We start from the raw sequence: 1,428 nt of genomic DNA on the forward strand, positions 1-1,428 counted from the left end.
CCTCTGTGCTGAAGGCTGGCGGGTGCTTCCCACAGTGCCCGACCCACTGCCCGGCCGCAGATCTAACACGGTGCTGCTGCCCAGCACCATGGAGTGGGGCGGGTGTCTGAGAAGCCTCGGTCACCAAGGGCTACGCTGGGCCAGTGCAGCTTCGTGAGCTGCTGTGGGAGGGAGCAATGGGGGCAGACGCAGATGCCCTGGGCTGTGCGGGATGCAGGCCTTCAGGTGTGGGAGCAGCTCCACCGAGCACCCTGGCCCCTGTCCAGGAGCACTCAGGGTGCGTCTGGTGCACGTGGGACACCACCCGGCCCTGGCAGTGAGCAGGCCGGCACCCGGCCTCGGCAGTGAGCAGGCCGGCACCCGGCCCCGGCAGGCCGGCACCCGGCCTCAGCAGTGAGCAGGCCGGCACCCGGCCTCAGCAGCACATGGGAAGGGCACCCACCAGCCGTGACAGGCAGGGCTCCAGTCCACACGTGGGGGAACTCTGTGCTGAGGGCTGGAGGGCACTTCCCACATGCACGTCCCTGCACTGCCCGGAGGACCACCTACTCTTCAAGAAAAGACATCACTGGTTTCTCATTCAGGACAAACATGTGCTGAGGCCGTCACCTGGGGGACGCAGAGCTTGAGTGCCCTTTCTCAGAAGGACTGAACATCCTTTCTCCTCCGCCAGGGACAATCGCATTCCTGAGATGGAAACTAAGTCGCCTGCAGGAAAGCCGAGACTGCCCCCGACCACGAGTGTGGGTGCCCCTGGAGACGCCCACTGCCCTGTACAGACCTGTGATGAGTCTGCAACGGCTCCCCTTGGGGCCCTGGGAGCTGCTCCCGTCTCCCTGTAGTCACTCTGTCCAAACTCCACGTCAGAGTAAGGACAGCAACTCGCCACTCTGCAGATGGAGACATACCACACAGCTCCCCTCTGAGTGGCTGCCCTCTGTGGGGGCTCCTGTCTGTGCCCCACTTCCCTCTGCATGCGGCTCTATACCCACAGAGCAGCAAAGCCCATGGAGCCCGCGAGCTCCTACCCAGGAGGCGTGCTGAGGGGCCCAGAGTCGAGATGCTCCTCTGGGCTCCATGCAGCCAACAACAGCAGGTCCCTCCCCTCACCTGGCACCACACGGCACCCCACACACAAATCGGAGCGCACAGACAGACATGCCAGGCCTCTCAACAGAACCTGGGGGGACCGACGCAGTCCGCCTCACAGCAGCCAGCAGAAGCCACCAGGACACCTGCTTCAGGGCCTGCCTCGCCTGCAGGTGTGGCCACACGTACTCAGAGGACAGGCGGGCACCATGCGTGGTCTGAGCACTTACAGGGATGTGAGGGAGAGGCCCCCGCCCATTGGCCTGCATGCTCTCCTGCATCTCCCTGCGGTGCTGCCTGCGGGTCCGGTATGGCGGGACCCCGTCCCTGCAGGAAGAA

The 1,428-nt window shown here is 64.8% G+C and overlaps 1 protein-coding gene across 2 annotated transcripts in view; it reads right to left on the reverse strand.

The window, feature by feature from the left end:
* Nucleotides 1–1,428, reverse strand: part of AXIN1 (axin 1) — a 74,343-nt gene that overhangs the window by 32,064 nt on the left and 40,851 nt on the right. For both annotated transcript variants that reach the window (XM_006146342.3, XM_006146343.3), the window contains exon 3: nucleotides 1,320–1,416. In XM_006146342.3, coding sequence (XP_006146404.1) covers nucleotides 1,320–1,416 — 97 coding nt within the window. The remainder of the gene's footprint in view (nucleotides 1–1,319; nucleotides 1,417–1,428) is intronic.

Source organism: Tupaia chinensis, unplaced genomic scaffold, assembly GCF_000334495.1.
Source record: "Tupaia chinensis unplaced genomic scaffold, TupChi_1.0 Scaffold000178_1, whole genome shotgun sequence".
NCBI lineage: Eukaryota > Metazoa > Chordata > Mammalia > Scandentia > Tupaiidae > Tupaia > Tupaia belangeri.